The sequence below is a fragment of the Sander lucioperca genome, chromosome 11 (assembly GCF_008315115.2).
Source record: "Sander lucioperca isolate FBNREF2018 chromosome 11, SLUC_FBN_1.2, whole genome shotgun sequence".
In the NCBI taxonomy this organism is placed as follows: domain Eukaryota; kingdom Metazoa; phylum Chordata; class Actinopteri; order Perciformes; family Percidae; genus Sander; species Sander lucioperca.
In genome coordinates, this window is record NC_050183.1 from 18,871,703 (window position 1) to 18,883,099 (window position 11,397).

At 39.5% G+C, this 11,397-nt stretch overlaps 2 protein-coding genes across 6 annotated transcripts in view; one reads left to right on the forward strand and one right to left on the reverse strand.

The window, feature by feature from the left end:
* Positions 1 to 330: 330 nt before the first annotated feature.
* Positions 331 to 2,832, forward strand: LOC116038095 (complement factor H-related protein 4-like). Of its 2 annotated transcripts, none has more exons than XM_031282297.2 (3): positions 331 to 706; positions 1,684 to 1,869; positions 2,631 to 2,832. In XM_031282297.2, exons 1-3 carry the CDS (start codon positions 598 to 600, stop codon positions 2,813 to 2,815), a joined length of 480 nt encoding a protein of 159 aa, XP_031138157.1. In that variant the 5' UTR covers positions 331 to 597; the 3' UTR covers positions 2,816 to 2,832. The 2 variants fall into 2 exon arrangements, with proteins under 2 accessions (XP_031138157.1, XP_031138158.1); XM_031282298.2 differs by having other exon boundaries at positions 1,690 to 1,869.
* Positions 2,833 to 4,370: 1,538 nt separating this feature from the next.
* The window catches only part of aspm (assembly factor for spindle microtubules), a 29,884-nt gene continuing 22,857 nt past the window's right edge, over positions 4,371 to 11,397 (reverse strand). For all 4 annotated transcript variants that reach the window (XM_031282366.2, XM_036007308.1, XM_036007307.1 and 1 more), the window contains 7 exons: positions 11,122 to 11,271; positions 10,786 to 10,977; positions 9,845 to 10,037; positions 7,644 to 7,798; positions 5,030 to 5,206; positions 4,714 to 4,886; positions 4,371 to 4,608 (listed from right to left, as the gene is read on the reverse strand). In XM_031282366.2, coding sequence (XP_031138226.2) covers positions 4,506 to 4,608; positions 4,714 to 4,886; positions 5,030 to 5,206; positions 7,644 to 7,798; positions 9,845 to 10,037; positions 10,786 to 10,977; positions 11,122 to 11,271 — 1,143 coding nt within the window. In that variant the 3' untranslated portion in view covers positions 4,371 to 4,505. The remainder of the gene's footprint in view (positions 4,609 to 4,713; positions 4,887 to 5,029; positions 5,207 to 7,643; positions 7,799 to 9,844; positions 10,038 to 10,785; positions 10,978 to 11,121; positions 11,272 to 11,397) is intronic.

Consider the following 11,397-nt stretch of genomic DNA (forward strand, 5'->3'; position numbering starts at 1 on the left):
CGCCCTATTTGCTATCGGACAATGTAATGTGGTACATTGCAAACAAAGGTCAGGTATTATATTACATACAAGTCTAGTCTAGAAAATGGCATAGCAACCTGTGCTTTAAAAAAAAGAAGAAGTAAAAATCGAGAATCAAATCGAATCGTGACCTTAGAATCAAAAGTGTAATCGAATCAAGGATTTGGAGAATCGTGACACCCCTGTTAAGAAATGTGTTAACATTCTAAATATGCTTCTGAAAAAGCAGTATTGGTTCCCAATTGAGCTGAAACCTTTAGCCTGAATTTAGTGTTTTCACAACTTAAATTCATGATTTAGAATATGCACTGCTTTTAGCCTCTAAAGTGATTCGGATCTGCTCCAAAATGTAATGTATTCTTCTTTGCCCTGTGTTACACCCTTCCACCAAGTTTCATAAAAGGTTTTAAGCTTTTCACAAACAAAGGCTGGTGGGCAGAGGCCAAATGTAATGACGACGTGTTGTCTGGACTTCAGCAATGCGTTGCTAATTTCTCTTTATTGTAAGTTACTAAGTTGTAACAGGGCATAAAGTAAACCAAAAAATCTATTTCAAGCTGTACATAATTACTAGAAATGGGTGAGACTACAATATATTGGTGTAAGACAGGCTACGAGAGCACAGATGGTGCTACCTGGGCCTCATGCAACAGAGATGGATGGACACCAAATCCACTCTGTCAAGGTTTTGAAGTTAACTTTATGTCTTAAGTTACTGTCATAAGGAGTTACTTTTGTGTCTGTATTTTAAAAGTAGGGAAAAAGCTTAGAAAATGGAAATAGAATTTGAAGACTCCACAGCCTTTCCTGTGATCAAGTGGCAAAAAATAAAAGGAAAAGGAAACCCGTAGATCATAACATTTCTGGTAATTCCTACTGTCCACTCTCCAAACAATGGCAAAGAGTTTAAAAGCTCAAAGAGAAGAGGGGCTAAGGGGACGACCCTGTTAAAACAACTTTGCTTGAAAATGAATTTTTCTTTAATATTTTCACCATTTTTCAGATGGCCATTTTCCATTAATTATTAAGGTGAATTGGCATAATATGATATTGCTGTTGTCAGACGTTCAAATTATATTTTACCATTGGTCCTTATCGATGCTTTTTAGTGTGATTTACTGTTGTTAGTTTTAATGACCTGCATTTAATTACATATTCACAATTTTAAATGGCCAGGTTTCCTGGTCAGACCCCATGTATGTTCCCATTCCTATGTGCTCATTAGATTGTGATATACTGTCTAGGAGATCAATATATTTATTCATCATACAGTTTTAGGATTTGTTTCTACAAAGTATTAGAAATCATTGAACAGCGAAAAAAACGTACTAAATTAAGACCAAAGACGTATAAGTAAGTATGTTTTCAAATTTAAAAGGTATATCTCATGTAAATGTATATTTACCATGTCTTCCGTTCTAGAATCACATCCTTCTTCAAGATAATATTATATTCATAAATATATATTTATATTTATTTTCTGACTGATTTACTGATTTGTATTTATTTTTTAGGTTGACATTTTTGATTGCTAAATATTGTGTGATGTAAGCATTTTCCGCAGCCCTCACCCACAAAGGTGTGCCAATATATGTGAAACCTTTTAAACTGTGCTACAATCTAATACCTCAACCTCTACCTTATTTGTACCAATATATATAGTTTTAGAGAGTGTAGGCTGTGGGAGTCCACCACCTCTCACAGATGGAGACATCAAGTACACCGTTAAAAGTAATTACAGCCATCAAGAAAGGGTTGAATTCATGTGTCAAAGATACTACACCATGGAGGGTGGGCCTCACAGAACCTGCATCAACGGTGAATGGACCGGACAGATGAGATGCCTCAGTAAGTTACAGTTCTTCTCATCAATCAAACTATATTTGTGTATAGCACCTTTTATTAAAAAAGTCATGCAACACAAAGTGCTTCAAATTATAAAAATGGAGACAGTTATGGGACAAACTTACAGAAAGCTTTATTTCTGGAAATCTTTATTAAATTAAATTATCAGTAATCTTAAACAATGTAAATCCTAGGTAGGTGGGGGGTGGATAAGGGAGTAAATAAAGAAGCTTGGAGAGCTATTATGACTGACTGGCCTGTTAGCGATTAGCTAGCCAGTTACTGTAGTTCAACCACCAGCCCTCTAAGTAGTCAGTGTCATGATTAAGGTTTTAGTTCAATGTTGAAATAAAGTCTCAACTGTATCCAAGGGTGTACCTTTAGTTTGAGAAGTGTTTCTATTTGAATCCCATTTCCTGCATTTCTACATAAGTTTACGGACTGTGGTGATAGAAAATTCAGGAAGTAATTCAGTTCATAATGATAAATTCTTCCAGAAACAATAGTACTAAATTAAGAAAAAAACGTCTTACTTTCTTTGTTCATTATAGGTGCTGTTCACAGACTTCTAAATAAAATAATGTCAAACAAATTTGAAAGTGTGTGGGGGGGGGGTCCCAAACTATAGTTTGAAAAGTGGAGGGGACATGTCCCCCCTGTCCCGAGTGGAAATTACGCCCTAGACTGTATCACCCAACACGTTTGCATGCTTTACAGTCATTCTTGCTATTAACAAAATGCTATTTGTCCTTTGTCTCTTGCAGAACCCTGTATTGTGAATGAAGACGTCTATAGACAACATAACATTACTTTAAAATCTAGTGACAGTACATTTTTCACTCATGATGAAATAGTTGAGTTCAGGTGTGCCAGAGGAGTACCAGTTGGTGCAGTGGCAATGCGTCAGAGGTGTAATGGTGGTGTGATTCTCCTGCCTACCTGCCAGTGAGAGTCATCTGAAAGTAATCTACAGAGCATGCAGAGTTATCCTCCACTTTAACTGTGAACATTATAATAAAACATACTTGATCTCTGTCTCCGTTCTGCCTCCACATATGTAGCCTTCCATGTTATGAGTAAAACTCCACATGTCTTTGTTTGAAGATTATTTTTGGGGCTTCTGGGCCTTTATTTGATAGGACAGATGAAGACAGGAAAGGTGGTAGAAAGACTCGGGGTCGGACTCGAACCTGGGCCGCTGCAGTGAGGACTGAGCCTAGGTACATGGGGCACATGCTTAACCAGGTGAGCGACCCCTCAACATTTCTTTTTTCAAGTATAAAGCTATATCATTATCATTTTCTTTTTAAAAAGGCATGACCTGAAGTAAATTCTTTGAGTGCTGAAATTATTTAAATAAGTATCAAGTTAAAATAAAAATATACACACACCAAATCTTTGTAACATAAAATACAATGGAGATGAACACTGCAAACCCTCCAGTGAAGATGCCTAAAATTTTTTATTTTGAATCGTGTATATATTTTAAGAGGGCAGAAAAATGTTTGACGCTTCCATAAAATTACCCCTTTAATATAAGTTATTTAATACAAATTACATTTTCTAAAAATGATGTAACATACCTGAATGTAGAGTGCCTCACATCAAGTGGCCCGACTGTTAACCCCTACACGACAGACAATATACTGTAGTATATTGCAGATTGATGAATACAGCAATTATTTAAGCCCAATGGAGATTCAACAAAAAAGGTTGAGACTGATATCCTGCTAATTTTAGTGTTTTAGTGCCAAATAGAAATTGTAATACTAACATTTAATAAAGATGGGGAATATGGTAACTTTTACCTGCTTAATAAGCAGAATGTACTCTATGTTGTCATGCTTATGTTACATTTAGAGGTGTTTCTAAAGAGCAAACAAGTGCATTTAAAAATTGTAAAAGCGTCAAATTATTGGTTAACCTGCCTTCCCTCTGCAAATATATTAATAATAGAGACAATAATACACACACACAATCTAGATGTGTTGTCAGTATTAAATTTGTATTCCCTGTATTATATATAGACACGGGACACACAGATAGGTAATCAAAGCTTAAGCTAATTTACAGTTCAGGAATGTGAGTGTGTTTTTCTGTACCAGACAGAGAAGTGGAATGGGAGGGGGTGGCTCTGGGTCTGTGTGTGTGTGTGTGAGAGTGTGTGTGAGAGAGAGAAGTGGAGAATCAGCCCGGAGACAGGAGAGAGACAGGATTGGGACACCTTCAAGCAAGATGATAAAAAGATTAGGAATATGGTTAGACAGGGTTCATAATCTGACAGACTTTGCTGACTTGAACTCTGTATCCTTTGTGTCTCAGATTGATCCTTGTGTTCTGGTAAATTTAAGTCCAATGAAAGAAGGCACGGGAATTAATAAATTGGGAGTCAGACTTGACAGGCCTTAGGGCCTTACTGTAGACATAATACCCTACATCAGCCTGCCAAAACAATGTAAACACATAAAGATGCATGAAACCCACCCATGTTTAAGAAAGAAATCCATTTTAATATATATATACACATGGAAAACACCAAATTGATTTTTAAAAAAACCTTAAACAATACATAGTACAATATTTTCTGAAGTAAAAAAAAAAATGAGATGAGAAGTAGAAAGTATTTAAAATGTTCTCATTTACAACACAATGGAGAGTGTGTTAGCCACCAACGTAATGGCCCGGAGAGGGTCCACAATGTCTCTGAGTGTGTTCTTTCGGAGAACCCACTCTGGTGCAAATCTGAAAAACAAAAAACAGGATGTCAATTACGGCTGCAAACACATACCATCTGTACATCTCAGACAAATAGAGAACCGTGCATACCCACACGTATACAATACATACTTTGGCACGGGGCGGGATTTACAAGGCGTTGCAGGAACGACGAAGCTCCCGTTGACCGATGCATTCATCTTCTGTTTCATAACAGTTCTTTCTGCGTCCATCTTGTTTTTGCGAGCAGTGAGGCGGTAAATACTGCGTATCCTATCCAAGACCTTAGGTAGCTTCATAACCTCCTAAAGAAAATAACATTTGCATTACATTTACAAAACTACAATAGCCATTCTTACTGTAAAATTTGGTATTAAAAAAACATGTCTTAAATTATTGGATTCTTCTTCTTATTTTTTTAATTCTTCATGTCATAATAGCTACGGACCACAGCACGGTGCTTGTCTTGCAGGAGGAGAGCGAGAAGGAAGCAAGCCTTGGTGAAGATGCTGCCGCCCTTTTCTGCCACTTTATCCCCCGCCTTCTCCCGGTATCTCTGCAGCAGGTCCAGTAGCGTCTCCACGGAGTTTTCCACCAAATAGACCGCTTCGATGGTCTTGTGGTACTGAGGAAAGAAAACAGTGAGTGAGTAGGTGGAAGAGAGGGAAAGAAAAAAGCAAGAAGCAAGAAAGTAAAAGCATGGACTTAAAATCAATTAACCACAGTTCATTTCTCCCCTGGACATTATTCATTATTTTTTACATCTTTGATTGTTGATGACCAAGAATGCCTGAACAAAAGTTGATAAAGCCCCATTCAAAACACACAACAAAGCAACGTGAAAAGTCAAAACAAACATGTTGGGACAAAAGGATGTAATGCTCAAACATATGCAAAAGGGAATGGGGGTATCCCAGCTTTGGAGAAAACAGGAAAACATTCCTCAGTTATCAGAGAACCAGATTCATCTACACTCTTATCTCCCGTCATCTTGGTTCACTGTCCTCCAGTTTCAGCTCATTGCCAAAACTTATTATCTTATGTTTCAAAACCGCCTTTAATGCTTTCATTGCTTCATTCCTGACTGAATGCAAGGCTCTGTTTAAACTGGTCTTTGGTGTTTTTTGCCCCCAACGTCTCCTTCCAGGCAGCGCAGCAATGGTTATGTTTAGGGTTAAGGTTAGCTGCTTGGAAGGCACCGTTTGAGGCAAAAAAAACACGATTGAGCGTTTAAACCAATGTTATCTGCTGGCTTGATGTTTTTTATATACTGTGCTGGCATTTCTTTTTTGAACATCTTTAGACTTGGTCAATTAATTCATTCTGTGATTTTAAAATCCAAATTTAAGCCAGTAACACACTTAAGTGTCTGACAATAAACAACAATACATAATTACCTTATATTTACTTATCCAAGGTACAGATTCTTTATGAAATTAACTTGGTAAAGGATGTGTGACAGATGCAATGTAAAGCCAGTTGTCTTCTAAGTGTGTGGTCATTTTATCATACAAGTCATGGAATCATTTCTAACAAAGTTTGCCTTAAATGTGAAATGTCAGTTTATATAACCGTTTTTGTGTCTCCTCATGAACAAAAATGCAAACTTGGCAGAATGTTCCAGCAGTATCCACATGATGCATACTAAATTGTGGAAAACAGGAACCACTAAACTTAAAAACACAGACAAAACGAGGTTGGCCCTCATTCTGAACTTGGTTTAGCAGAAGAGGAACTGAGCCTCATGTGAGAAGGAACAGAAAGCCTGTGGGGAATTGAGTAGGGGTGGGGAAAAATAAATAGAAAATTGTATGTATCGTGATTCTTTTGGTGACGATTTTAGAACTGATTCTTTTCACTAGAATCGTGATTCTTTTTTCCTGCTTTTTTAAACCAACGATTCACCTAAATATTGAAGTATTTATACTGTACCGCCGAATGCGACTACATCATATCCGTTTCCAGCTAAACCAAGCGAAAGCAGAAAACGCGTTATGTTCTTCTTTACAAATGAAATAAATGTCAGACTAGACTTAGAAAACAATTCGTTTTTAGAACTGTCTCATGATATATTGTCTCTAGAAGTGTATTATTCAACTTTTGTTTTTGTTAAAGAAGGAATAGAAAATTGCAATACTCAATACTATCTAATCGCAATACAAATCGAATTGGCACCCATGTATTGGACAGAATCGGATCGGGACAAAAGCATATGGTCCCAGCCCTAGAACTGAGAGCTCGGGGCTGTTGAGAAAATGCGGTGGCCTTCTCCATCCATCACCAGCTAAACTCACTGCCAGTAACCATATGAACTTTCCTTTCATGTCAGACAAGTTGCTTGGTGCCAACTCGTTATTCAGCACCGTGTGCAACTTAAACCATTCTTTTAACTCCATATTCATCCTATCAGTTTGACATTTTGGAATACAGAGATCGATACCACTCTCATGGCTGTCTGCTTAACATGAAGCTAGAGCCAGGAGACAATTAGCTTAGCGGGAAGCAGCTAGCCTGGCTGTCCAAAAATAATCCATCTACCGTCCCCTCTAAAGACCACTATGTAACGTGTTTTATCTCTTTTGCTCAATCCGTACAGAAACTCCCCAGTAAATACAACAGGCTGACAGGAAGTCACTGCGCCTTGCAATATAAATTCAAACAAATAGCCCTGCAACACACTGTAAAGCCTCAATGTGTTGTTTATTGTTAGAGATACACAGCCACGTAGATTATTTTTGGAATATTATGTTATATTATGCATATATTGTGAGTAAAAACCGCTTGCCCAAAACACTGTCTGCTTGGTTTAGAAAGTTCAGCTAGGCAGAATTCTCTGGCCTCTCCCTAACCGTGACGCAAGGATTCCGGTTATTAACCCGAACCCTAACAGTTCATACCTTCCTATCTTCAGGCGAGAGGTGTAGCTTATTTGTCAAAGGACCCTTTCAGCAAGTCAAAAGATCACCATTTCTTTTAACATTATCTTCATGTTTCACACCCTGATCACGAGAGCCTGATTACTTTTCATAGCTACATGAAGAGAGCAGGTCTTGGGTTTGTACCTTGGAGAGGTTGAGGAGGATCTGGATGGAGTAGGTGATGATGTCCATGCAGGGGACACTCCTGTTGCAGCAGCGGATGAGTGTGAAGATGACATTGGTGGCGCCGCTCTCCACCAGCCGCTCACAGCACTCTGGGGACAGTCTTGTGGTGGTCTCTGTACACACACACACACACACACACACACACACACACGTTAGCACTCAGAACAAACTGCACTACCGAAAAGACTGACACCTGAGATCATCTTCACAAATGCAAGAGCTGCAAAGATCATTTGATTCATTGATCAGTTGTCAACTATTTAAATGAATCGCCAACTATTTAGATCGTTGATTAATCAGTTTGAGAAAAATTGTTTGTTTCTAAGTGAATGTTTTGATTCCAGATTCTCAAAATGTGAATATTCTGTATTCTCCCTTGTTATGCAACACTGTGGGGACATCGACTAAATGGAAGTTTTAATCACTTCATTCTTTTTTTTTGGAGCCACACCTAATGCAAATTATATATTTGGTGTCTGAATATGCTGTTTTTATGTTTAAATAACAATTGTTGTTCGGGGCGACCTCTAGCTCAGCCAGTTAGAGCGTGCGCCCCATGTAGGCTGAGGGCTTTGCAGCGGCCCGCGTTCGATTTCAGATCTGCGGCCCTTTGCTGCGTGTCATCCCCCATCTCTCTCTCCCAGCTTTCCTGTCTATCCACTGTCACTCTGAATTAAAAGGGAAAAGAGACCCCTAAAAATTCTTTAGATAACCATTGTTGAAGCAAAGAAAAAAGGGGACAATATAAAAGCTGATTATAGACCTTTGAACGGCAAAGTAAATCAGATTCAAGTATTAGCCAAAGAAACTCAAACTTTTTTTTTTTTTTTTTTTAAATCTATTTGCGTTTTTCCCATTACACGGTACCTGCTCGACTCGCCTCGACTCTACTCGACACACTGTGCGTCCGTTTTCCACTGCAGATTTTATTACCGCCTCAGCGTAGCTGGTCGTCTATATGCCGGCTCGACGCACACACCAGCGCACATCAGGCCACTTGAGCTTGTTTTACAGTTCTGTGGAGGCTCCACGCAGAGCTTTCGCCGTAGCCTATGTAAGTGGCCTGATGTTTATACTTTATACTGGTGTGTGTGTCGAGCCAGCATGTGTGTGTGTGTGTGTGTGTGTGTGTGTACGCAGGCTACGGCGAAAGCTCCGCCTGGAGCCTCCGCAGAACTGTAAAACAAGCGGCGCCGCAGTAAACTGCCGTGATCTAACGCGACACACACACAGAACGTGGAAGGTGTGTTGTTGTTGCCAGAAGACATATTTAGTTTCAAATGAAGCTGGAGGAAGCAAAACAGCTGGGGCGGGTTTGTTGTTGTTGGTTTGTTGTTGTTTGTTTGTTCAGGACACCCCCGTCTGTCGCTTTCACGTCACTTTTTGGTATCATCTCAGCTCGCTTGGAACCTCGACTGAGGTGGTACTAAAAAAAACAAACTACCTGTTAGCAGGTACCAGGTACTTTTTTTCGTAATGGAAAACCAAAAAAGGTGAGTAGAGTTGAGGTGAGTCGAGCAGGTACCATGTAATGGAAAAAAGCCATATGAGGCACTTACACTTTGACTTTTGCAATTTAAACATCCAAACACCTTCTTATGTAATGAACTTAGTCTCATATTGACAACAAGCACTTTTGATATGACAACACACAACCAAAATACATCAGAAGAGGAACCGATTCTCCCGCACTTCCTACAAAGTCTTCCCGTTTCTCAGTCTAAACTGTTGCTAAATTACAATGGGTATAGTCATGACTTCCCTAGACTGGAATCATAAAAATCAAGTGTTTGAAATAACTAATAGTACCAGTAATGCAGATTCACCATGACACTCGACTGGTCGCGTACACAGTTTAGCCCAGTACCCTTCCTCTGGTTGTGAGCAGTTTCATGTAAGAACCATTTTCTTCCTACACAACTACACCTGGCAACTGTATCACCGCCCAGAAGGAAGCATACTCAGGAAGAAAATACGCATTTTTGATTTTGGGGTGAACTGTCGCTTTAGTAGTCTTATAACACTAACTTTGTGAACTGTTCTCTTCCCCCACCCAGATTTTTGCTCTGCTGGCCTTTATCAACTAAAATACAGGTTGCTTTTCCAGTAAAGCCACTATTGTGGTATATGGGTGGATTACCAGAAGAAGCAAACCGTACCCAGGTTTCTCAGGGCCTCTAGGATGTAGGAGAAGTGTTTGTATCGAAGGAGGTATTCCAGGGCAGACGAGGTCTTGTTGCACAGTTTGTCCTCCTCTTTGGCGCCGGCAGAGACTTTGCGTAGGCGGTGTCTCAACTTCACCACCTTGGGATCGTCATTCAGTTGACGGGAGCGGTGTCCTCTCCACAGAGCCTGGTAGGGAGATGGAGGGAAGAAAAGAGACGATTAAAAGAAGAACTCGTAAAAATGAGTTGCTAATCATTAGCGCATCGGATCAGAGGGGGATGTTTACCATTTTATGCCGAAGGGAGGAAAACTGTGTGAGGATTGAAATGGTTCATCAACTCAATCAAATTACCTTCATCTTGGACTCTCATCTACAATCCATTCTAACCAAACATTTTGTTGATAAATTATGTTCTCAAGTTGCCCTGATTTCCCTGAAATGATATAGCCAAGAGTCATACTGCCCTCATGTGTTCAAATGTCCTAGTTTAGAGGTTGGACACTGTCAAAAAAATATTACACTCATTACACACATTATTGGACTACTTTGTCCACTAATATCAGAATAAAGGCGACAAGTCAATGCAATCTGCATTGCATTAAGGCAAATATGTTTTCCAGTATCAAATTTCCTTTGTGTGTCCCCAGACAGTGGTTCCAGTTGTTCTGCAGAGGGGACAGTATCGAATAGAAGGAATATTGTACTTAAACGACTTTGCTTTGGAAGACTGTGGATTTTGTCCTCATTCACTTCCACTGAAAGTGCATTAGAAGAGGATCTCCTAATGGCCAGTATGAACAGGAGGAATGATTACAGCAAACACAAACCTGTTTCACTGTTCATATGGGCACGTGACTATTGTATAAGACATCTGAAAGAGTGTGAACCCAGTACAGAAGTCGTTTGCTCCAAATTCACCACTGACTATAGTACCTGAGCTTTTACAATGCCCTGTTGAACCCTCTTCTGGCGCCTGAGAAGGAGGAATTTGCGGACTGCTTGCTGGATGACAGACGCCACCTTGTGGCGACGAGCTAACCAGCGCTTGACCGCTCTCTGTGCTATGACCACCTTCCTCCTGTCTTCCAGATACCGTCTCCTCTGCTGCCTGGCTCTTAACCATCGCTAGGGGGAAAAAAAAAAAAAGGAAATTGTTTGTATCATTGTAAAAAATGTGCTCAGCATTGATTCATTAAATTCATCAGAAGTGCTTATCAGTGACAGATTTCATTTTGGAAAAAAATTGAATTGTTGTCTATGTTTCTGTACCTGTATGGTGATGACAGAATGGATTTGTCTTTTGGCCGACTCCAAAGCCCAGTGTGCTCTCAGAGCTCGCTGGATCTTTATGGCACGGAGATGGTGGAAGATCGCCGATGTAAAACGCAGCCTCCTCTCTGCCTTGGCTCTTTCTAGTACCTGAAACACAATAGCAAGCATGATAACTTTTTTTTCTACAAAAATCACATTTTAATATGGTCAGCTTCTTTCCAGACAGGCAGTAGTTTCTCCCTCTAGTTTATCCCTAATTTTAGTATGTTCATT

Coding starts and splice junctions, on each gene's coding strand:
- LOC116038095 (XM_031282297.2), top strand. CDS start 598: ATGGGTGAGACTACAATATATTGGTGTAAGACAGGCTACGAGAGCACA. Junction 707..1,683: donor ACCAAATCCACTCTGTCAAG/GTTTTGAAGTTA, acceptor CAATATATATAG/TTTTAGAGAGTGTAGGCTGT. Junction 1,870..2,630: donor CGGACAGATGAGATGCCTCA/GTAAGTTACAGT, acceptor TGTCTCTTGCAG/AACCCTGTATTGTGAATGAA.